General features: G+C 44.7%; 1 protein-coding gene across 1 annotated transcript; it reads left to right on the forward strand.

Moving 5' to 3' along the window:
• The first annotated feature begins 417 nt into the window (after positions 1 to 417).
• LOC147672904 (E3 ubiquitin-protein ligase TRIM31-like) lies at positions 418 to 21784 on the forward strand. The gene is made up of 2 exons (XM_086947931.1): positions 418 to 859; positions 17781 to 21784. The coding sequence occupies exons 1-2, from the start codon at positions 455 to 457 to the stop codon at positions 17952 to 17954; spliced, it is 579 nt and encodes a 192-aa protein (XP_086804057.1). The 5' UTR covers positions 418 to 454; the 3' UTR covers positions 17955 to 21784.
• Positions 21785 to 23609: the final 1825 nt, after the last annotated feature.

The raw sequence follows: 23609 nt of genomic DNA on the forward strand, positions 1-23609 counted from the left end.
ATGCTTTAACAGCCCAGAATGGCTTATTGTCATTCTGTATGTGGAAATGAGAAGCAGACAGAATGACAATGGGCGGGGTGGGGCTGCTCTTGTGCTCAGAGGAGAAGTGCGAGGTGGCCCCATCAGGGAGTTGAGGCTTCATGCAGGGGAGCAGTGCTTCTCCCCAATGCCCAAAATTATGAAAAAAGGCATCTGTAAAAGGGATCGTCACGGACAACAGACTTGAGGTCCAAATCACGGACAGCCCAATAAATTTACGGACGGTTGGTCATACTATGGGTGCACCAGAGACCTGAGGGCGGGGGCAGACACATTGATTATAGCAATGAACCCTCACCTGCCTGTACCTGTACAGGATGAGACCAAAGGTTGCTCTGAGCGGGACACACCTTATGTTAACACTGATAAGGATATTCCTGTCAGAGGAGAGGCGCCGGCACAGCTCAGAGCAAACATGGCGGCTGCGGACCCCAGGACTGAACTCCATGTAGAAGCCACCTGCTCCATCTGCAGGGAGCTGTACATTGACCCCGTGACCCTGGACTGCGGACACAACTTCTGTCTGTCCTGTCTCAAGACTTACATGAGTGAAGAGGACCTGGAGATAGCCTGCCCGGAATGCAAGCACGACATTGACCCAGAGAAGGAAATGAAACCCAATAAGAGATTAGCAAACATGGTGGAGATGGTGAAGAAACTGAAAGTAGAGCCTAGAGGAAGTCTGTGTGAGGAGCACGGGGAGAGGCTGCAGCTCTTCTGTGAAACCGACGGTGAACTCCTGTGTGTGGTCTGTAGAGAGTCCCGGGCACACATGGAGCACCTTGTGACCCCCATCAATGAGGCTGAACAAGAGTACAAGGTAAGAGAAGCTGGAATCAGAATAAAGAAGAGAGAGTCATGAGTGAGTATGCAGAGCCCTTTCACTCCAAAACTGATTTTAGGAGCTGAGCAGAAGTACTAGGTAGCAAGAACCAGAAGCAGAATCTAAAACAGAGCATCATGAATAGGTACACACACTTGTATAGTGAGAGAGAGTGAAATATGAGTGAGAAAATGCGGTATCCCCGGGACTATCATCAGAAAGCTTAGAAGAAACCAGTGCAGCTGGCACCTCCTGCCTCTGGACCTAGGTGCCACTGTACCGGCTGCACCACTGACAGCTAAGCCTTTGGGACGAAGTTCACTTTGTCGCATCTGTTGTACCTATTTTGTCAATAGTGAGTGAAGTATGAGCCATTGCATGCCTTCTCTGTGTATGAGGGAATCTTGCACTACAGCAGTAGCTGCTGCACATTGCACGCTCTCTGTGTATGAGGGAAGCTTTCACTGCTGCAGTAGCTGCTGCTCATTGCACGCTCTCTGTGTATGAGGGAAGCTTGCACTGCTGCAGTAGCTGCTGCTCATTGCACGCTCTCCGTGTTTGAGGGAAGCTTGCACTGCTGCAGTAGCTGCTGCTCATTGCACACTCTCTGTGTATGAGGGAAGCTTGCACTACTGCAGTAGCTGCTGCCCATTGCATGCCCTCTCTTTGTATGGGGGAAGCTTGCACTGCTGCAGTAGCTGCTGCTCATTGCACGCTCTCCGTGTATGAGGGAAGCTTGCACTGCTGCAGTAGCTGCTGCTCATTGCACGCTCTCTGTGTATGAGGGAAGCTTGCACCACTGCTGCTGCTGCCCTTTGCATGCCCTCTCTGTGTATGAGGGAAGCTTGCACCACTGCTGCTGCTGCCCTTTGCATGCCCTCTCTGTGTATGAGGGAAGCTTGCACCACTGCTGCTGCTGCCCTTTGCATGCCCTCTCTGTGTATGGGGGAAGATTGCACCGTTGCTGTTGTCCTGCACAATGTTGTTCTTTATGTGAAGCTGCACCGTTGCTGCATGTGCTGCACTTGTTTGAAGCTCATTTTTCTGTGCTGCTGGCACTATACTGTACCTCGGCTTTGTGACTGAGGCATACACAATTGTCCTCCAGTGCTGCTTCCGTCTTGTGTGGGAGTGGGGGCTGCATTGTTACTACATGTGCTGTTGATATTGTGTGTGTGAGTGAGAGCTGCATTGTTACTGTGCAGTTCATTCTGTATGTGAGAGATGTGCTTATACTGCTGCTGCAGGTGCCCTGTCTGTGTGTGAGTGGGTTGCATTGTTTCTGATTGTTCTGTTCATTTTGAGTATGTATGATGTTACTTACACAGGTAATGCCCATGCTGCATCTGTTTGGTGTGTGTGAGAGAAGGCTGCATTGTTACTGATTGTGCTGTATGCATTGTGTATGTGGGGGATGTGCTCACACTGCTGCTGCAGATGCCATTTCTGTGCCAGGGAGGCCTACATAGTTACTGATTGTGCTGTTCATATTGTGTGTGTGTGTGAGATGGTTTTTACACTGCTGCTACCTGTGCTACATCTGTTCTGTGTGTATGAGTTAGACCTGCATTGTTACTGCTTGTGCTGTTCATATTGTGTGTGTGTGTGTGTGTAATGGTAGTTACACTGGAAGTGATAATAGCAATGGTAGTAATTGTAGTAATGGTTGTGATGACAATACTCACACTTGAGTCTTCATGCAAAGAGTTTCAACCCTACTGCAGTAACAAAATACACAAAATGTTTGTGTTTCTATTCAATGCATGTAGGAGATAAATCATTGAATGTGTGTGTATTGACTGAGTGTATTTTTCTGTTGTGAAATAGTCCCCCCAATCACTGCAATGCAGCACTCCATGGCAGGCAGAATGATACACCAAGTAGCAAATGGGTTGAGATGGGAAATTTGTACTCCTCTAGATGGAGCCCTATCTATGTATATTTTAAAGATTTGATAGAACTATGTCTTCCAGACACTTGCACTTTAAAACCAGAACTAAAAGGTAAAGCCCAGTTTAGTTGCATTATTATTGGTATGCTTTTATGTAGTGACACTACAGATGCCAGTTGTCACCTCCTCAGTGGTGCTCCTTCAATAGGCCTTTCAAGGATGATCTTTTGGGTTTAGTAGATTTGACCATTTGGTTGTGCAAGGATCCCTACAGAAGGCACCTTATCCCACTGAGCAATCTTACTTGGCAGCCTTGAGGTTCCGATTGCGGCACTATAAAAAAAAAAAACAATGGGCCAGATTCACAAAAGTAGTCTGAGATAAAATCCTAACTTTATGACGTTCGGTATTCACAAAGGGCGTTTAGGAATAGTAATGTTAGGATTTTGTCTCAGTTAAACTTAAGTTCTGGTCTTAAGTTAAACCTTAGACCAAAACTTAAGTTTAACTGAGACAAAATCCTAACTTTTCTACTCCTGAATGCCCTTTGTGAATAAGAAATTTCGTAAAGTTAGGATTTTGTCTCAGATTTCTTTTGTGTATCGGCCCTCCATGTCCGTTACAGGGGCTGATGAGAAGTAATGTGATTTTGAAGCCTATTCTTTTGTTTTGTTCATAGGATATAAAGAATGGGCACATCAATTGGCCATGTGTTGAGTTACAGAAATATATTCTAGTATTCTTGGTGAAGTTGCCTCTCCTCTACAGCTTTAACTTTCTTACATTTTACATTTCTGGAGGTAATAATTTGTTGCTCTCTAATGTCCAGAGCAAACACAAGGAGATGATTGTTGGAGCGCTGAGGCTTTTCAGACACTCACCCCCAGTCACAGATCTGGGTTGAATCCATCATCGTTCTTTAGCTCACTTCGCCACCCCAGTTCAGACATGGCCATATGCAAATCAGTCTTGACCCTGTGCTTCATGGGAACAGTTCAGCCCGAACTGCTAAGCCATATCTTCCCTGGACCGGAAATAAGCATCCTGGGCCCAGTTTCGGGCTAACAGCCTTTATCAGCCAGGCTAGCTTGAATGTAGTGGCAAAGTGAGCAATGGACCCACGTCTGGGCATTCCCTGCCAACTTAGGGAAAACAAAGCAAACACAAGGAGGTGATGGACGGAGCGCTGAAACTTTTCAGACACTCACCCTCAGTCACAGATCTGGGTTGAATCCATCATCATTCTTTAGCTCACTTCGCCACCCCAGTTCAGACACAGCTATATGCAAATCAGTCTTGACCCTCTGCCTAATGGAAACAGTCCATCCCTAACTGCCAAGCCATGTCTTCCCTGGACCGGTAAAAAGCATCCTGGGACCCCTTTTGGGCTAACAGCCTCATCAGACATGATAGCTTGAATCTAGTGGCAAAGTGAGCAAGGGATTTGGCTTGGCTGTTCCAACTGGACAGGGGGTGAGTGTCTAAAAATGTCAGCGCTCCTTCAATCATCTCCTTGTGTTTCCTCTGTTTGCCCTAAGTTGGCAGGGTATGCCCAGGCATGTGTCCCCTGCTCACTTTGCCACTGGATTCAAGCTAGCCTGGCTGATGAAATGTGTTATCCAGAAACCGGTCCCAGGATGCTTGTTTCTGGTTCAGTGAAGACCTGGCTTGGCAGTTCGGGCCGGACTGTTCTCATGAGGCAGAGGGTCAAGACTGATTTGCATATATCCGGGTCTGAAATGAGGTGGCGAAGTGACCTTAAGAATGAGGATGGATTCAACCCAGATCTGTGACTGGGGGTGAGTTTGCTTTGTTTTCCCTAAGTTGGTGAGGTATGCCCAGACGTGGGTCCCTTGCTCACTTTGCCACTGGATTCAAGCTAGCCTGGCTGATGAAGGGTGTTACCCAGAAACCGGTACCAGGATGCTTGTTTCCGGTTCAGGGAAGACCTGGCTTGGCAGTTCGGGCTGGACTGTTCCCATGAAGCACAGGATCAAGACTGACTTGCATATAACTGGGTCTGAACTGAGGTGATTATCAACAACCAGGGCCTGACTCAATGGATAAATACCCTTGATTTTCAGACACAAGAGGGATCTGTACTGTTTTCTAACGACTCCCCCAACAATGTGACTACCGCTAATTCAAGTGTCTGTATGTCCAATTTATACCACAATGTCATTATACTGCAGCACAAGGATACTTACCAAAATTAGATAAGGTTGGAGGAAATGTGTGAAGAAGTTTTAGAAAAATGTATGAATGGAGAGAAAGCACCTCAAGGTAGCAACACCCACTTATCATAAAAGGTTGATTTCTCACCACAAAACGGAAATGTGTTCCAACGTAAATTTTTCTCATAAATGAAGTAAAGAAACAGTGAAAGGAAATAGAGTATGCACTATAGGTGCAAATATCACACAAGTGCAGTGCTGTTCCCCATAAGAAAGTAAATGAAATTACAGTTCCCAACATTAAAAATGAGATCCTACTCACTGGCTAAATTTAGCATTGTTTAGTGCTGTGAGCATCCTCAATTAAAAAATGGTTCAAGTCAGACCATTGTTATATCCAAAGCGCTTTGAAAATCAAGGTTATCTGTCCATTGAGTCAGGCCCTGGTTGTTGATAATGTGTTGAATGGGTGCAGGCTTGACTTTTTTCCCCCCTTTGCTCCTTTCTTTATTGATCTGAACTGAAGTGGCCAAGTGAGCTAAAGAATGATGATGGATTGAACACAGATCTGTGACTAAGGGGTGAGGGTCTGAAAAGTTTCAGTGCTCTGGCCATCATATCTTTGTGTTTGCTTTGTTTGCCCTAAGTTGGCAGGGTATGCACAGACTTGGGTCCCTTGCTCACTTTGCCACTGGATTCAAGCTAGCCTGGCTGATGAAGGGTGTTACCCAGAAGCCGGTATGTGGATGCTTGTTTTCAGGTCAGGAAAGGCATGGCTTGGCCGTTCGGGCTGAATTGTTTCCAGGAGGCACATGGTCAAGACTGATTTGCTTATAGCTGGGTCTAAACTGATGTGGCGAAGTGAGCTAATGAATGATGATAGATTCAACCCAGATCTGTGACTGGGGGTGAGTGTCTGAAAAGGTTCAGCGCTCCGTCCATCATCTCCTTGTGTTTGCTCTCCAATGTCCATTCAATAAGTGATGATTATTTTTGGAAGTGGGGTCCTTATCCCTCAGCGCCGGATCACTGAAATAATATCGACGGACATAATATCGAGTTGCCAAAATATCGTGGACAAAATATCGACAGTCAAAATATCGAGTTTGTATCTACAAACAGGTAAGTACAAAAATATCGAGTACAAAATATCGTTAACAAAAATATAGATGTAAAAAATATCGACTTTATTAAAAACAGTGTTAAATTAAATTAATATTAAATTTTTATTACTAAAATATAGTTAAAACGACTTAAATTAAATTATAATAATTAAATAATAAATGAAAATAATAAAAATAATTTTTTAAAATCTTATTTGTTGACCCTGAACCCTAAAAATACCCCTTTACCCAAAAACCCAAAACTGACCCTGAACCCTAAAAATACCCCTTTACCCAAAAACCCAAAACTGACCCTGAACCCTAAAAATACCCCTTTACCCAAAAACTGAAAACTGACCCTGAACCCTAAAAATGCCCCTTTACCCAAAAACTGAAAACTGACCCTGAACCCTAAAAATGCCCCTTTACCCATGAACTGAAAACTGACCCTGAACCCTAAAAATACCCCTTTACCCATGAACTGAAAACTGACCCTGAACCCTAAAAATACCCCTTTACCCATGAACTGAAAACTGACCCTGAACCCTAAAAATACCCCTTTACCCATGAACTGAAAACTGACCCTGAACCCTAAAAATACCCCTTTACCCATGAACTGAAAACTGACCCTGAACCCTAAAAATACCCCTTTACCCATGAACTGAAAACTGACCCTGAACCCTAAAAATGCTCCTTTACCCTAAATTTATCAATATTATTTAATTAGCAATTAATTATTAATTAACAATAACAATAAAGTAAATATATTAGAACATTAGCTGTAATTATTTTAATAATTAATATTATTTTTACAAAATTAATTACTTAAAAATTACACAAAATTATATATATTAAAAATGTACTCTAATTAATGTAATTAACTAATTACAATTAATTAATTGACAATTATTTACTAATACAAAATATGTTCAAAATTATATTAATTAATTAACTAATTAATATTAATTAATTATCAATTAATTATTAATTAAAAATATTAACAAACATATATTAATTAATTAATTATTATTAAATTACTTCCCACCCTATTCCCCTATAAACCCACAACCCGCTACAGAATTACATTACGCAATTATTATAAAAAAAAAATTCATGTAATAAAATATTTTATAACATTAATACACACTATTCACACATATTATTACATAAAAATACACTATAAAATATTATATATTATTAAAAAATCGATATTTTTGCTATCTATATTTTATACAGTCGATATTACTTCACTTACCTGAAAAACGATATTTTTGTAGTCGATATTATGTCCAGTCGATATTTTGTCCAGTCTATATTAAAAACTCGATATTATGTCCAGTCGATATTTTGGAGTCGATATTTTGTCTCTATACCCTCAGCGCCACCACCAAATGCTGGAGGCGGGAGTCCCTCACCCCTCGTTTCAGTGTTAGGCTAAGTAAGCACACCTTTGAGATAGCCCTGCTCACCCCCTTAGTAGCTTGGCACAAGCTGCCAGACTTATCTCCAAGGCACAATTGTACAATATGTGCAACCACTCTCACAGCAACCCAATGTCACCACAAATAGACTCCACACGAGTTTCTATAAAATGAGTATAATCTTTATATAAGAAGTTATACGATATGACCACACAATACAAAATCAACATATAATAATTGATTGTATTCTTTCCAGTGGGTTGGTAGGTTCTGATCCCAACCACAGCTTCTAACCAACCAACCAATCAATCAGGTGTTTGTTAAGTGCGACTACTCACCTGTAAGGGTCTCAAGGCGCTGGGGGGGGGGGGGGGCGTGGGCTGGTCGCAGGTTCCAGTCCATCAAGGAGGGGGGTCTGTCGAAGAGCCAGGTTTTGAGGTTTCTTGCGAAGATGGGGAGTGATGTTATCTGTCTGTGGTGGAGCAGAAGTTTGTTCCAGGCTCTGGCCGCTCGGAAGGAGAAGGAGCGGTCCCCCGATCTGGTCTTTCTGGTGAGGGGGACCACGGCGTAGGAGAACTGGGCTGATCGTAGGGTCCTTTGGGGTGTGTGGAATTTGAGTCAGCTGTTCAGGTATGCTGGTCCGGTGTCATGGAGGGCCTTGTGAGCGTAAGTTAGCATTTTGAAGGTGACTCAATGGGGAGCCAGTGGAGTGTGCACAAGTGCTGGGAGATGTGGCAGTGTCTTGGCAGGTTGAGGCCCAGTCTTACGGCGGCGTTTTGGATGTTCTGTAGCTTGCGGGTGAGGTTTTTGCTTATTCCGGCATTGAGTGCGTTAATCTATACAGACGCTGTACCAACAGCCAAGTGCACGGATCTATGTTATGGGGCTACAATCGGCACAGGTATCAATACAAAGGGGGACAAGGCAAGGCTGCCCGTGCTCCCCATTGCTATTTGCCCTATACATCCATCCGTTTTTAAAAATGTTGGAGAACAGTCCTCGGATCCTGCCAGTATTGGTACAACAGCAACAATATCGGGTTCTAGCGTACGCCGATGACGTTGCAGTGCTGTCTCCAAACCCTGCCATGGCTATGCCTGAGATTGAACATCTTGCAGTGGTATATGGCTCGGTATCTGGGTACAAATTGAACACTGCTAAGACTCAGATTTTATGTGTCAATATCAAGTCTTATTTAGATGTTAGGGTTTTAACAGAGGTTACATACCTAGGGGTGCGGATAAGAGCCTCGGCCTCCGCTACGGTACAATCTAACTGGCAGAGTTTACTGACTGGGATTCGTAAAAAACTGGATCAATATGAAAGCTTGCATTTAACGTTAGTGGGCAGATGTAATACTTTAAAAATGATGGTATTACCTAAGATCCTTTATTTTTATCGGTCAGTACCACTAGAGATCCCCTCGGCTTAAATTACACAATTGCAGTCGATCTGTATGAAATTCTTATGGTCTCGGGGAAAGGAGCGGCGTGCAAAAAAATACATGGTCCTGCCAAGGGCTGTAGGAGGGTGGGCGGTACCGGACTTTCTTCTATATTACTATGCTTGCATGCTTCAGCATATGAATATTTTACTTACAGGGGAAGCACCATTGGAACCAGCATTGCAACCCTCAATATACACCCTACTCCTTGGTGTGGAAGCTAGGAATCGCCTTTTTCTAAACATGGATTGGAATTATTATAAACGCACCAGATTTAAGGTTGTCGCTGCAGCTTATAAAACATGGAAAGCAATTAAAATGTTCTATAAAATTGAAAACTTTTCCAGATATACTCCACTGAATGACCAGATCTTCTATCCTAGTATCTGTTGGGATCGTATAACGGTGAAATGGCGAATGAGAGGTTTAATTATTTTGGGTGACTTATATATTGGGGATAGTTTAAAATCGTTTAGCCAGTTAAGGGAACAATATCAACTTCCATCCACACACTTTTTCAAGTATTTGCAAATACGTGATCTCTTAATAAAAGCTACTGTATGCAAGGCACCCAATCCTCTTATAGAGGCCAATAGGAAAGGAGCTCGGATCGGGGTACTCTATAATTTAATGCTAGAGGCAATGTCAAATGACTTAGAAGCACAAACAAGCAAATGGGAGAATAGGCTGGGAAGCCAAGGGATCATGCTTGAAAGGTCAATTGACCTTGCAGGACGAGTACTTATGTCTGCCAACCTCGTCACGCAACATTATAAAACTTTATATTGTATATTTATATTTATATTGTATCGTACTCCAGACAAAATTTCAAAGTGGGGCGGGGACCCGGATGGGAAATGTTTTAGGTGCAGCGCTCAACAGGCGGACCTGATGCATATCTTTGGCACTTGTGTTAAATTGAGGGAATTGTTAATGCATGTAAATAAGTTCCTATCTGAGATTCTGGGCACCCCCTTTCAGCTCACACTTTCGCAGATATTATTGGGTATAGATATGGGTTGTGCACAAGACGTGCCTACTGACAATAATGGCTATTTGATATTTGTAGCTACAGCGGTTCTAAGGCTATGCATAGCTTCGTGCTGGTTACAAAGCGACCCCCCTTCATTCACAGTATGGCGGACCCGGTTTCATTTTATCTATAATATTGTATATAGTTTGTATGCACTGAAAGGAAGGCGGAAAAGAGCATTGGGGCAACTAATCTGGGGTCCGGTTAGAATTTATATGGATGAAGAAGACTGATTATTTTTGATCATCTCAGATTTTCACGGCACCTTGATTCATATTCTCTATTTTCTATTACTTCTATGTTGTATTCTTGTTTATATAATGTTATAATGTGTGAATTAGTGGAATTCCCCTGCATTTAAGTTCTGATTTGATTCTTGTTTTGCTTCAATTTTACAATGTATCATATTGTACACTGTTCTTGCAACCCCACAACTGCAAGATGAGAAGTTTTGTGTTTGATATGTGCTTATGACCTATTCCTCAATAAAAACATAAAAATAAAAAGAGTGCGTTACCTAAGTCGAACATGCTGGTGACCAGGGCGTGAGTGACAGTCTTTCTGTGTTTGAGGGGGATCCATTTGAAGATCCTAATTAGGAAGCAGAGGGTGTGGAAGCAGGAGGACGAGATGGGGTTGATATGGCGGGCTATTTTGAGCTCTGAGTCCAGATGATTCCCAGGTTGTATGCGTGGTCCTTGGGGCTGGGTGGGCTTCCGAGGGCGGGGGGCCACCAGGTATCGTTCCAGGCATTGGGGTTTAGGCCCGTAATGAGTATTTCCGTTTTGTTGGTGTTTAGTTGTAGGCAGCTGTTTTTCATCCATTTGGTGGGGGCAGGGGTCCGTGGGGGCCCCAGAGTGGATTAACTTCATCGTCTTCAGTGTGTCTTCGGTGGTGAGGGCTATCCAGTTGTCAATCGCTGGCTTCAGGGTGTCGGAGGTGGCTGGGGAGGGTTCAGTGTGTTGGTTGTCTTTGTCAAAGTTATTGTAGATGCTCTTGATTTTGTGGTGGAAAAAGGTGCTGAGTTTGTTGCAGAAGACTTGTGAGGGAAGGATGTCGGTGAACTCACTGGTGGGTTGGGCAAACTCCTTGATGATGTTGAAGAGTTCTTTGCTGTTGTGTGCATGAGTAGAGATTCTGTCTTCAATCACTTTTTTCCTTGTTTTCAGATGAGTTGGTGGTGGGCGTTGGTAGTGGCTCTGAAGTTATTGTGGGCTTCTGTGGATTTGGTGTTCCTCCAGGCCTTTTTGAGGCGGCGGCAAGTCCGTCTGGACTCTTGAAGTTCGGTGGTGAACCATCTAGCTTTCTTGGCATGGGTGTTGTTGTTTTTCTTGAGGGGGCAATGGTGTTGGCGCTGTCGGAGATCCATCTGTGCAGGGTTCAGGCTGTGATGTTGGGGTCGTTGTTTTCTGCGATGGTTGGGGCGGAGTTGCTGAGTGATGAGGTTAGCTGGTCGTTGGTGATTCTGGTCTAGTTTCTTCATGGGAGCAGGTGCTGGTGTCTGTGGATGGTGGGTGTTCTGAAGATGTAGTGGACGAATGGATGGTCAGTCCATGGGAGTTCGGTGGTGTTGCTGAAGGTAATGGAGTTTCCTGTTGTGAAGAGGGGGTCGAGGGTGTGTCATGCTGAGTATGTGGGTTCTGTCACGATCTGGTGGAGTCCAATGTTGTAGAGGTTGTCCAGGAGGGATGTGGTGCTGGGGTCCAGTTGGTTGTCGAGGTGGAAGTTGAGGTCTCCCAGTAGGGTGTAGTTGGTGAACTCGAAGGTATGCGGGGAGATGATGTTCGCGATGGAGTTGGCAAAAAGTCTGCGGGGTCCAGGGGGTCGATAGATGAGGGTTCCTTGGAGGGTGGAGGTAGGGCTGGCCAGTATCTTGAAGTGAATGTGTTCCATCAGGTCTGTGGGCTCATCGGGGAGTGTGCTCAGGTGGAGGGTGGATTTTTGGACGATGGCGATTTTTCCTCCCAGGCGGGTGGGGCAGTCCTTCTTGGAGATCTTGTATCCTTGGTGAATGGGGATGGCGCTGTCCGGTCCTGAGGTGGTTTAGGTCCAGGTTTTGATAAAGAATGCTACTTCCAGGGTGGTGCTGTCGAGGAAGTCTCCGATTTTGGTGGTGTGTTTGTGGAGGGATCGGACGTTGAGGAGGATGCATTGCAGGGTCTTCGGTTCAGCTGTGTCTTGCGGGCGGGTTGTGCTGGGTCCATGGTCTTGTCGGTGCTGCAGGTGTGTCGGCTGGTGATGCTAGCTTGCAGTTGTAGTTACGGCCTGGGTTGAGAGCGTGGAGTGCCACTGGGTCAGAGCGTTGGCTGTGCAGAGATCCAGGGTTCCTGGCGCTGGTTGCAGTTGGGTTGCGGACGGACAAAGACGGGCTTGAGTTTGGCACACCGGCGGCACCGCCGCTCGGCAGCCGCCATTAAGTAGGGGTCGGGGAGGGCTGGACAGCTGGGAGGAGGGAGCGGGGAGGGGAGCTGGATTGGGACGGTCGCACTGGTCGTGCTGGCGGGGTGGGGCCGTGGGGCCGTGGGGGCAGCAGCGGCAGGGAAAAACGGGCTGAAAAAGGAAAAAGGCAAAAAGAGAGAGAAAAGTGCAAATACGGCAGCAAAAGTGCAAGAAAGAGTGGAGGAAAGACACAGAGGACACAGAAGCAAACAATTGAAAAAACGAGTGGAAGACGGAGGAAAGACACAGAAGGAGCGTGAAGGGGGAGCTTAAAATGAGGGGAAAATGACAAAAAATTGTGGAAAGACCCAGAAGGAGAGTGAAGGGGGAAGATAGAAGTGAGGGAAAAAAACGAGTAAAAAAGGAGAGAAAAAGCGGAGAGAGTAAATGGAGACAGAAGTCCACTGGACCACCAGGGATGAGGCGCAGGTGAAACCTGCAGGTGGAGACGGCCTCGAACACCAACACTTGAGAGTGCAGGGGCTCAGGGAAAAGCCTCACTTAATGGTGGAGCTGCCAGGGAGGGAGAGCAATTTCACTGACAATGAGTCAGTGGTCTTGCTCCTACCAAGCGTAACCAGCAGTGAAACTCACTTTTAACCGGTTCCAAAATGTTAGGCAAGTCAAATTGCTAGAATCACACGTGTTGCAAAAGTAAGGAAATACTGCACTGCGTAACGATATTCTCTTGTACTGTGCAACAGAGAAACAATGCCATACGTAGCGCCACAGTCATGTACTGTGCAATAGAAGGAATAATGCAATGCGTATCCCTACCAGCATGCCCTGTACCAGGAAGAAACAAAGCAATGTGTCACGCCACAATCATGTACTCTGCAATGAAGAAATAATGCACTGCGCCACGTTATAATCATGTACTCTGCAAGGGAAAAATAATACAGTGCGTAGTGCACCAAGCATGTAGTTCTTCGGGCACAAATGGTGTCAGGCATCATATGACAGTTCGATAGTTCGTTAGCAGCAATAATGCAAAGTGCACTATGACAGTTTTCCATGCTTTGTTAACAGTGCCCCCTTTATGGATCAAATGATGATACAAAAAGTACTGCTTCCCACTCCGGCCCCAGTACTGCCCCTCATTGGGTCAGCACCGGCCTAGATCCGAGCCGAAGCAACAGGCTTGCGCAGCTGACTGAAGCGAGAGGTCGAGAGAGGGTCCCTCCGGGCCCGCACCCCACCCCAGGTGGTGATCCAGCAACTTGGGCCTTGATCTAGAACTCTGTCAATGAGTACGGTGAGCTTGGGCCGGTGGCTCAGCTGCACCGGGGCTGCCGGTCCGGGCCGCTGGTATTTCACTCCGAGGGTCCAATGACCTGGCCCTCCTTCCGGCGGTATCAGTGAACACTGAGACCCGCCCTTAGCACTGTGGAGACTTACTTCGAATTTGGTGCACACTCTACCCAGTCACTCCTCACCAGCACCTCTTGTTGCACCTCAACACCCACTCTGCCCATCCGAGACCCGCCTATTCTCTGGTGCTCACTATGACCCGGCGCTCTTCTTCAGTGCCTCTGCTTGCACCTCGACAAACACCCTGCGCGTCCGAGTCTCACCTCTTCTCCCAGTGCACACGATATCCAGGCGCTCTTCACCATCGCCCTGGCTGCAACACAACACGCATTCTGCGCGTCCGAGTCTCACCTCTTCTCCCGGTGCACACGATGGCCAGGCGCTCTTCACCAATGCCCTGGCTCCACCATCCCGGCTTCTGAGCGCCCTTCTCTTTTCAGATATGTCCGCTACGAGAATCTTCTGGCCGGCCTCAGAGGGGGCTTGCTGTCCACACTGGTAATACACCCCTTGGACCTCGTCAAGATCCTCTTTGCAGATAACGTCTCAATCCTCTGGTTTATTTTATGTGACGTCCCTGGTTAAGCTCCCATGCTCACCATCTGGATATGCCTCCACGGTGCCCTGTAATAACTGTAGTGGTTAAAGTTGTGATGTTTGTGGTCCAGCAATAGTAACCGCGGAAAAAATGAATGCAGAACATTTTTGCAGCTTGCAGGATTGGAAATGATTTTTTGTCAGATAAGGAGGATCAAAAAGAGTGGTCCCTGAACGCCAGAGATGCAGCATATTTTCCATATAACCTATATGGGAATTGTTTTGGTGTTGCTCGAGTGACCACGCAGCCACACATTTGCGCGTAAATATTATCAGAAATGTACCTCCACATTTTGTGAGCCCAAGAGGGGATTTAGATGTCTAAAACTGTTCATTTGGTACTTGAATTAAAATAAGATTTGCAAATGGCTTTGAAAACATAGTCCAGATATTGTAACTGTTTTATTACAGAATCCAAGTCTGTCGATCTTCATGTCAGCTGATAGAATTTAAAATCACTGGAAATCTGCCAATTTTGGGGAGGAAACATGGTTATATTTCAGGGGGTGGACAGAGGTCATTAGAAAGGTGTGAATGGTCACAAAGGTGTACCTATGCATTTGCACAATGCTACCCAGTTGTTTTCACACCCAGCTGGTACACTTCCTTCTAAACTTGAAACAAGCATTTGCATAGCCAATAGGTTCCGCCTTTGGGACCTTATAAGTATTTAATTATGCAGCACAATATCCTACTGTTGCATGGCTAAACACTTATAATGTCCCAAAGGCGAGACCTATTGGTTTTTGCAAATGCTTGTTTCAAGTTTTACTGCAAGTGTGATGCGGGTAAGTGAAGGTTTTTACCCACATTGATTAACCCCATCTTTAGGATGGTATCTAATTTCACCTTCATCATTTTTACAGACTACCCACTCCTGGGAGCTGTGACCAGTTTCAGCCACAGGCACCTAAAATAGGTCAGTAAACCAGGCACTTGAAGATCACATCTACTATTAGTCCTAATTTCTATGGAATACAATATTGATTTCATGTTTATCCCCCGTAGGTTGCCCCCTTCTTTCTCCTGTCCTGAAGAAGACCCGCAAATGGAGTTTAAAATACCCTCAAGCGCATTAAGCCGGGTCAAAACGTCAATATTCATCCCCGCTGGGGCCTGTACCATATTTCACCATTATCCCTGATAACCAACAGATGATACCTCTATACAATGTTTGAAAAGTGTTTCAAATAACAAAAAAAAATGATGGACAGGTCAGAACGAACTGGTGTTGAGGTTACCCGCTCTTAGTCCGGAGTGTGATAATTGTTGTAATTATTTCCTTTTTGAACTTTCTTCACTCTGTGATTATATATTTTCTTCCCGCTCGCAATTGAGCACTACTCTTTCACATTCCCCTCCCTTTGGAGCAACCTCTTAAAATACTCTATAACCTTCCTAATGTGTTCAGCAATAACAATAGCTCTGTGAATAAAACATACATTTTCCTAAAAGGAATTGATGGGTGCCTTCTCCTTTCTCCCTACTTAAGGTGCAATTTTGGAAGTTTATCATAAATTAATTGTCTTGTTCTGACTTGATGCATGCAAAACACTGTATTTGAATTACAATTTTTTTTAACTTAAATGCATGACAAAAAAAGAGTCCACGACCACTTGTTTTCTGTACTGTAAGAGGCTGGTGTCTGTTCATGCTGGTATGACTACCTCTATCCTTACACAGACCCTGTAAGGTTTGCTGCCTGCCTACCACAGACCTTATAGTGACTGCAGCCTGCCAACCACAGACCTTGTTAGGGACTGCAGCCTGCCTGCCACAGACCCTTTTAACGACGGATTCTTGCCTATCACAGACCCTGTAAGGTCTGTAGCCTGCCTATCATAGTACCTGTAAAGACTGCAGCCTGCCTATCACAGACCCTGTAAAGGCAGCAGCCTGCCTACTACAGACCTTGTTAGGGACTGCAGCCTGCCTGCCACAGACCCTTTTAACGACAGATGCTTGCCTCTCACAGACCCTGTAAGGTCTGTAGCCTGCCTATCATAGTACCTGTAAGGTCTGTAGCCTGCCTATCATAGACCCTGTAAAGGCAGCAGCCTGCCTATCACAGACCCTGTAAGGACTGCAGTCTGCCTATCACAGACCTTTATAAATACTGCAGCCTGCCTATCACAGACCCTGTAAGGACTGCAGTCTGCCTATCACAGACCTTTATAAATACTGCAGCCTGCCTATCACAGACCTTTTTAAATACTGATGCCTGCCGATCACAGACCTTGTAAGAAGCTGGTGGTTGCTCCCACACTGAGGGGGGATGGGTGGTGCTGGTTCACTAGTGCTTGCTGCCTGTCAGTAAGAGGCTGGGGTCTGTTCTCGCTGGTTATGACTGCCTGTTCCCTGACACAGACCCTGTATGGAGCTGTTGCCTGCTCACTCTTACAGAACCTACAAGGCTATAAGGTCTTCTGCCTGCCTATTACAGACCCTGTAAGGCCTGCATACTGTTACCATAGACCCTGTAGGGATTGCAGCCTGCCTGTCCCAGACCCTGTAATTACTGGAGCCTGCCTGTCTGCGACCCTGTAAGGACAGCAGCCAGCCTATCACGATACTATAAGTACTGGAGCATGCCTGTCTGTGACCCTGTAAGGACTGCACCCGCTCTATCACAGACCCTTTTAAAGACTGATGCCTGCCTATCACAGACCCTGTAATTACTGCAGCCTGCCTATCACAGACCCTGTAAAGACTGGAACCTGCCTGTCTGCGACCCTGTAAGGACTGCAGCCTGCCTGTCTGCGACCCTGTAAGGACTGCAGCCTGCCTGTCTGTGACCCTGTAATTACTGCAGCCTGCCTACCACAGACTCTGTAAGCACAGACCCTTTTAAAGACTGATGCCTGCCTATCACAGACCCTGTAATTACTGCAGCCTGCCTATCACAGATACTATTAACAACTGATGCCTGTACCAAGGCTGCCTGTGCCCCTTTATGATATTTAGTAGTAGATGGGACTGCCCTATAGAGAAAAATTGTGATATCATTTAAATGATATTGGGATGAAAAAGATGTTGAGGTGCTGCAGACACAAAAAAGTCTGAGGGGAGTCAGCGTGTGGCATATTCAGGAATCAATATGATTGTTCTGGTATTTTAATGTAGTTTTGATTGTCCTGGGAACCACTATCAGGATATGTGTGGCTGGCACACTGACATGGAAACATGAGGCCTGGTACTTACAATCAGTACATGTGTGGAAGGAACTTAAAATATGTACATGTGCGGCCTAGTACTCATGATCTGGAAACATATGGTTTGGTGCTTACAATCTGTGCATCTGTTCCAGATACTAATATTTCAGATGTGTGGCTGATACTTGTAATCAGGATATCTGTGGCTAAAATGTGTAATCAAGATATGTGTGACTGGCATTTTAAATGTGAACATGTGTGGTTGTTTCGTACAATATGAGTATGTCTGGATGTTGATGTAGAGATTATTTTACAGATCTACAGTTGTCACTTGTGCGCTTTCCTCTCTGCAGGTGAAGCTCCAGGACTGGCTGCGACCACTGAGGAATGAGACGAGATACATTCTGGAGTCTAAACTCAAGGAAGAGGAGCAATATAACACCATGAGGGTGAGTGGCAGCCCTGAGTTCTTGGTATTTGTACACCTTTCATTTTGTATGTTCAGGTCTCTGGATGTGCCGGCCTAAGTTAGAGATTCAGAGAAGACGATGGTTCACCCTCCTAACTGGGATTTGCCTCCACCAGGCAGACATATTGGTTGTAGTATCACTGCCCTGAAGGTCCAGGGACCCAACTCTTTCCGTGGGTCTTCATGAAAGTTGCAAAATAATTAATTACTCTTCAAGCCTTTAGGTAGCGATCACAAGCTTCCACAGTGTATTTCGGAGAATGAATGTACAGATCCTGGCCAACTGGTGTTGAGTGTGTGCATGTGCATGTTTGTGTCTGTATTCGTACATTTATGTGCATGTGTCTGTTGGTGTGTTCATGTGTGCATGGTTCCAGTCATCTGCGGGACTGCATTTGTCTGTCTGTTTTCAGTCACCTTCCTGTCAGCATGCACATGCATGGGGAGAGGAGTTGGCCTAACGGCTAGGGAGGTCGACCTCGAATCTGGGGTACTGCTTTCGAGTCTCGGCAATGACGCTGAACATCCTGTGATTCTGGGTAAATCACTTAATCTCCCCATGCCTAACAAAAATGAATGTGTCCTCATGTAACACAACTGGTGCTATGTAAAGCGCTCTGATACCCAATTTGGTTCAGGTTTGTGCTATATAAAACTCAGTAAAAACAAAATGTGTGTTTGTGTGCACCTATATATTTGTAGGTTTGTGTATTCTCTGGTGTGGAAGAAACAAAACAGGAGGCTGTTGTTTTTGTAACCTGAGTATCCAGCCCCAGTTACCCAAGAGGGACCAACTCCAATTTCCACTTTCCATGCCCTTGACATCATCAATGATCTCCCCAATATCTCGTGTTATGTTTTTTTCTAAGTTTTCTATACTCATAACACACTGATCGCCTGTTACTGCGCACACACCACCAGACTTGGCTAACATAAAATCTACTGCATATCTGGTCAGTTCAGAATAGACCCGCATGCTCTCCAATTGGGTAGTGATATCTATCAGGGTGTCTACCCTAGAGTTGGAGAAAAACTGCAATTTGCATCCAAAATACTCTCTAGCCCTCAAAGGTAATGATGGAGGAGAGGATATACCCAAATGTTATACCATTTCTTTAATTGTTCACCTCCAACTCCCATACTCCTTAACAGAATTCTTTCATTAGTGTTTACCCATCTCTTTGTAGGTCGAACATTCTTACATTGTACGCCTAAAGGCAGTACCATTCCTTAAGCCACATCCTCAGTGCCATTGTAGACATTGGAATAGGTCCCATTAGACAGAAAGAAAAACCCTGAGTGAGCATATATCGGACCTGCATAATTTACTGCAGCATATCGGGAATTAATTTCAAACATGCTTGGATCATATTTGTTCACAATGGAGATAGTGTTTTTAAACAATACAGTCCCTGAACAATTGCTGTATAAAAAGGTATCTGTGAAATTCACCATAGGGCAACAGGCGGCATAGTAACCTCCTTCTCGAGATACTGTTATTTCCTCATAATGCCAACCCACGAGAGTGATATTTTGTTCCACCATGTAAAAATGATCACAATATGTCTTATTGTCAGAGCCAGGATAACCCTTTCCCTGTGGTTTTTGGTGGTACAGACATGGTCCGGGATAGCCAAACCCACATGTTCCCTTAACTTCCACAAATTGTGGCGGCTCAGTATTCGTTTAGTTAAGAAGTGACAATGGGTATGCAGTCCAAAGACTAGTGACAGACCGAATAGGATAGCAAGCTGCTCCTTCCCCAAAGAACCTCTTATGAGTGTTCACAAACACATTATTCGGGGCCACCCTTCTTCTACATCTCACGGGGAGGCGTTCATGTTCACTGACCCCCGCATACTATTATAATCACAGTTACTAAGACAATGACACCCACAATTTTACTTTGCATAGAACATATGTCGTTGTCTAGGGCTATTCCTCTTCATGAATTTGTCTCCCAAAAAGATGCATGATGAAATAAGGGTGAAATGCAAAATAATACATGGTATAACTGTTCCCAGTGTCCTCAGAGCCTACTCGTACAGGCTCCTATTGTCCATCAGTTGGCACTCTTGAGCACCAACGGTGGAGCTTGCTCAGTCCTAAGCTCTTTCCTGACCTATCCTACGTCGATAAAGGTGGTATACTTCTCAAAGTATATGTTCCTAACTATAGTGTTCAAATAACAAGAGCAAAACAAAGACGGAAACTTTTCATTTATCCACTCCCTCGTTAGTACTGCTACTCAGCACTTTCCTACCTTGTACAGTCCAACCCTAGTCTTTCTTTTCTTTGGATTCTGTGGTCTTCAGCCGAGGATGTAAGTTGTACCCGGCAGTTCCAGGCACTGTGTGATCAACAAACAGAGGCTCAGGGATAGCTCGTATTTTGTGTGGGACAGTCTCATTCAAAACATCATCATTTTCCTTTTCAGTTTGGGTCAGTTTGGGTCCAGATCAATTTCGCTTCGCTGAAGGGCACAAATCTAGGTACCTGTTCACATTCAATGTCTCCTATTCCCTCCTTGACCACTGATCATAGAGCAACAGCAAAGGTTTTCTCCTACAATGAGAGGAATGCACCCAGCTCTTTCGACCAGCAACCTTTACTTCCTTCCTCGTAGCCAGAAGAATTTGCTCAGGACCTTTCCATTTAGGCTCCAAATTTGTCTTCCTCTGGAAGTTCCTGATGAGGATTAAATGATTGGGCTGGATACTGTGCCCAGGACCCTCTGCATTAGGAGGTAAGGAATCTTGCACCTGTTGGTGAATAAAACACAAATTTTCTGTCAGTTGCCCAAGATAATCAAGCAATACAGGATATTAAATATCTGAAAACCTCTTGGGCCTGGGGATGCCCGAAACACTTGCTGGGCGTTCGAATATGCCTATTTTAGAGTGTGCTGTATTCCTAGTAGACAATAGGGCCAGAGGAAGAGCATCAGGCTCTTTCAGCCCTGTTGTCTCCTATTTTTGCCAATTTCAATTTCAGTATGTCGTATTTTTCAACCAGGCCCGCTGATTGCGGGTGGTTGGTGGCATGAAATTTCTGTTTGATATGTAGACCCTCATATTAATTGAATTACTCTCCCATTAAGGTGCCTTCCGTTGTCACTCTGGGCATTCCAAAGTGTGGAATGAACTCCTTAATGAGGACCTTCGCTGTGGTGATGGCCACATTGTCTTTAGTAGGGTAAGCCTCAACCCGTTTGCTAAATACACATATGACCACTAGATTGTACTTAAGATTGTTACAGTGTTCTAGCTCAATGAAATCCATTTGAAGGACTTCAAAGGAGAATGTAGGAGGTGCAAAATTACCAGATGGTATGAGAGTACCCTTTCCAGGACTATGCATCAAAGAAATCATACAAGTCTTCACCAAATGTGCAGCTGTTCTTTAAATTTTATCATTACACCAAACTGGAGCTAATCATTTACAAATGCATTTTGCACTAATGTGGGCTGGGCCTTGAGCCATAGTAACCACAGGGAGTACATATGTATCTGGTAACATCCATTTCTGTTTTCCGGACAAATCAATCCAACATCCTTCCTCATCTAAATGTGCTGTACTATAGTGCCACACAGCTAATTCTTCAATCGTGGCCTTGCTTTATATCTCTTTCACACTCTCAACTGTGTTCTCGAACATAGTATTGTCAGGGACCCACCTAACTGGGCCAGCTACAAACATCCTCTTCATCTTACTCTGAGCCGTCGCCTTAGCTGTCTAATCAGTAAACACATTCCCTCTACCCACATCATCAGTCGCTATTTTGTGGGCGCTACATTGTACAATGGCCAATTTCTTAGTGACCAAACTATCAATAAATAAACAGACTCCATCCTCTGTTGGCATATCCTGCCCACTATAATCCAAAAACGTCTCTTCAAACCTAGTAAAGAAATCAGAAACACTTTAATCAATCTGTCCCAACGAACTGTCTTATTAGGAATAAGCGTCTGCATATATGTTATAACGCAACCGGGTAAGGCAAGCAACTCCTTGTCTCCTGGCTTTCGATCTCTGTCTCAACCTCTGATTGTGTCCCTCGTTCCGCCCAACTCAGCCAAATGGTCTTGGGAATGGACCTGACTTTAAATGTGAACCACAAGTAATAGACTAAAAAAAAATCTCAATATCGGCAAGAGTCATCACACTAGAGGAAGCAGCTTTAGTCAACTCTTTATAATAAGCAGTAGGACTTTTTGTAGGTTCAGACATTGTAGCTTTTAGGGCTTGAACTTTGCTTCTTTTCCATGGAGTATAAACCCATTGTTCCTGGAAATCACCCGCAGTTGACTTGTCATTGCGGATATCGCCGGATGATAGATGGGGTGTACTTCCTGCATTGGGTACTGGGTAATGTCAGTGGGACTCTTATCATGTAACCTGATTCTGTAAGTAATTAAAGTGGAAACATTCTTAAACATTTGGGCCTGCTCCATATTAGTTACGTAGGTGCCCTCGTTAATATCGAATAGTATTTGAGGTGCTTCCATGTCGTTGTGCAAGCACCAAAGATCAATCAATGCAGCTAACTTATACTTAAGGGCATGTTGCTGTATAAAAGGGTCAAAATCCTGCATCAATTTCCATATATCATCAAGACTATAAACTCGGTTACCTGTTCTGCTACCATCCATTTTTCTTCATCCCCACCCCAGATCGTATTAAAGGACGAACCGATTCCCTAAGTCCATTAAAACCTCTATCTTATGGACCGCACAATGGTGTGTCAGTAACTAATGTTGATGTGGGAAGGGCAACTGTAACGGTGGCAACAGGTGTAACAGGACTTACCGTAGACACAGTTGGTGTTGGAGTGGCAGGAGTAGGAGGTAGGAGGTAGGAGGTAGGAGTAGGAGTAGGAGCTCCGTTAATTGGAGCGGTAGGCATAACTGTTCCAGAGGCCAATGCACCCGGTATGTGTGGTTGCGGCTGATGAGGAATTAAAGGATACATCCGTTCTGGGTCATATAGTGGCGGGGTTTGGGGGTCGGGCGTCTAACAAAGTTTCCATAAAAGTATCAGTTTCTTCATGGGCCACATAGGACTTGTCAATGTGCAATCGAAATCGCCTATATTCACGTTCTATTCCTATCTCCTGCTTATCCTTGTCGTAAGCGACAGCCTTTTGTGTCAGAGTTTGCATATTTCTCTTCCTATTATCTTTCTCCATTTGTAATTGTCTCTGTTTTGCCTCTTTCTGTCAAGTACGAAGAGAATTAAATATAGACTGCCTACCTCATCTCTTAAACAATTGCCACTGAAGAAATCCTATCTTTTGTTCATCAAACCAACCTGTCAAAGGCCACTGCCACTCAGCATTGTCCCTCGTGTATTTGTGCCACAATGTGCTAACCATAACAGGGCCAAGGCCTTGATTCACGCACATATCGAAATTAAGAGTACCTTCAGGAGGTGCAGCCTGGGACTCTTCCAACCGTGCTTCTGTAGAACAACAACACAACACAAGCTCTGAAGCTTACTGAAACCAGGCATTGCAACAAAAAGAGAAACAAACTTCTTATTTTACCTGGCAAAGTATTTGTAAACACTTTTCACCAAAATAAATCAGCGCTAAAACAAATCCAAAATACAGTGGTACCACACAAACTGAAACAAACTCACCTGGTAACAAGCACATCACAAAACGTATTCTCCACTGCTGACTCCCCCGACCAAACAGTCAGAACACAGATTC

Source organism: Lissotriton vulgaris, unplaced genomic scaffold, assembly GCF_964263255.1.
Source record: "Lissotriton vulgaris unplaced genomic scaffold, aLisVul1.2 SCAFFOLD_1555, whole genome shotgun sequence".
Classification (NCBI taxonomy): Eukaryota; Metazoa; Chordata; class Amphibia; order Caudata; family Salamandridae; genus Lissotriton; species Lissotriton vulgaris.

Coding starts and splice junctions, on each gene's coding strand:
- LOC147672904 (XM_086947931.1), top strand. CDS start 455: ATGGCGGCTGCGGACCCCAGGACTGAACTCCATGTAGAAGCCACCTGC. Junction 860..17,780: donor AGGCTGAACAAGAGTACAAG/GTAAGAGAAGCT, acceptor TCCTCTCTGCAG/GTGAAGCTCCAGGACTGGCT.